Here is a 1664-nt window from a genome sequence, read left to right as displayed (position 1 = left end):
AGATATAAATAAATTAATAATTTATTTTCATTTTATTAAATTTTCTTTATTCTTTTAATTCAATTGTTTTGAAAAATATTAAGTTTTAGTTTATATTAACAAATAGATAAATTATTGATTTGAACATAGTAGTAGTACTATTTTCTATCTGATATAAGTTAAAGAATTTCAGTAAATGGACAAAAATATGTCACAAGTATTTCAAAAAACTTCCCATTTCAAATCGTTTTGGCTATGATCAATAAAATGTTCACTATTTGTCGTAAATATTATTTTGCAACCGGAAATTGAATAGAATTTTGCAGTCACATTATAATACTCAAGAAGGGGAGGGAGACGGATGCGGTTGGCAGACCTGTCTAGCTGTGAGAAGCGAGTAGGTGCGGTGTTGCGTGACTGACTGCTTGGTCGGAGCGAGTGTGTGTTTGTTGTGTTGTACGATTTTTCTTCTCTCTGGGTCTGTAATCGGGCTAGGAGAGACAGAGTTTTGCTTCTTTGTGGGCTAAACCGTACATTTGAAAATACAGAAGGAAAAAATATGTCGTTGTACATTCAAGTAGCCGAAGATGAGGGCGACGAGCCGATTGAATTACCTACAGAGGACGATAGCACACTCCTATTGACCACCGTGACCGCCCAGTTTCCCGGAACGTGCGGCCTGAAATATCGGAATCCGGAGTCGCGCACGATGCGCGGCATTCGTCTCGTTGACGGACGTCTTCATCCGCCCGAGAATGGATGGGGCAAGGCGATATACTTTTGTGTCTTTCCAAAAGGTGCTTATTTCGCCGCATAGTCGTGCACATATACACCATTCGAAAAAATACTAACGCTACCAATGAAAGATCAAGTGCCTCATGCTTTTTACGTTACGTATATATGTATATCGATTGACTCGAGAAACTCTCGAGAGTCGCTTTCGAGCTCTCGAATCCGTCGATTTTGTGTCACGGATCCCTATATGGTACATTCGTCGTAATTTTCGAGGAAAGAAAATTTTGTCTTTTCTACATTTTTTTTTTTCTCGGTGGGCTATTTTTGGTGTCGTTTGAATACGCTATGTGAGGCTTTCCATTGATAATGGAAGTCTCATTGTTGCCAGTACTTGATCTTCAATAATCCCTATTAATTTTTACAAAAAATCGTTTCGTTGAAGTCCAGTACATGTGTTTGTGTTTATTATACTGTTAAATGTTTAAGATGACGTTTTTTGTCATAACTATTTTGGTTCTTCTTCTCTATTTATCGATATTGGAAAACATGTATTGAATTAACAAAATTTTAGTTTCAATAGAATATAGAAAATGATAATTTAAAGTGATATTAACATAAGCACATGTTAATATTCAACTAAATGAATGACCAGTCAAGAACCTGGATTGTGACTAAGACTTTTCATAACAATATTTTTAATAATAGTTATAATTATCTATCTATTTATAATGACTAAAATTTGTTTACATCTATGTGAACTTATAACACGTACATAGATGTGAACTCAAATGTGTAATAAAAAAATGTCTCTCACATGCGCGCACACACACATACACACAGACACAGTATCACACCTATTTTTTATATTTTTTGAGCAAGATAATTCTTTGTACTGGATTTCCATAATTTTTCTCTCTCTCTGTTTTTTTTTTATTATTATTTTTATTGCA

The 1664-nt window shown here is 34.4% G+C and overlaps 1 protein-coding gene across 3 annotated transcripts in view; it reads left to right on the top strand.

The window, feature by feature from the left end:
• The first annotated feature begins 378 nt into the window (after positions 1-378).
• The window catches only part of LOC108573372 (TAR DNA-binding protein 43), a 12568-nt gene continuing 11282 nt past the window's right edge, over positions 379-1664 (top strand). For all 3 annotated transcript variants that reach the window (XM_017935810.1, XM_017935809.1, XM_017935808.1), the window contains exon 1: positions 379-776. In XM_017935810.1, coding sequence (XP_017791299.1) covers positions 539-776 — 238 coding nt within the window. In that variant the 5' untranslated portion in view covers positions 379-538. The remainder of the gene's footprint in view (positions 777-1664) is intronic.

Source organism: Habropoda laboriosa, unplaced genomic scaffold (assembly GCF_001263275.1).
Source record: "Habropoda laboriosa isolate 0110345459 unplaced genomic scaffold, ASM126327v1 scaffold134, whole genome shotgun sequence".
Taxonomy (NCBI): domain Eukaryota; kingdom Metazoa; phylum Arthropoda; class Insecta; order Hymenoptera; family Apidae; genus Habropoda; species Habropoda laboriosa.
This window is presented reverse-complemented; position numbering and strand designations above follow the sequence as displayed.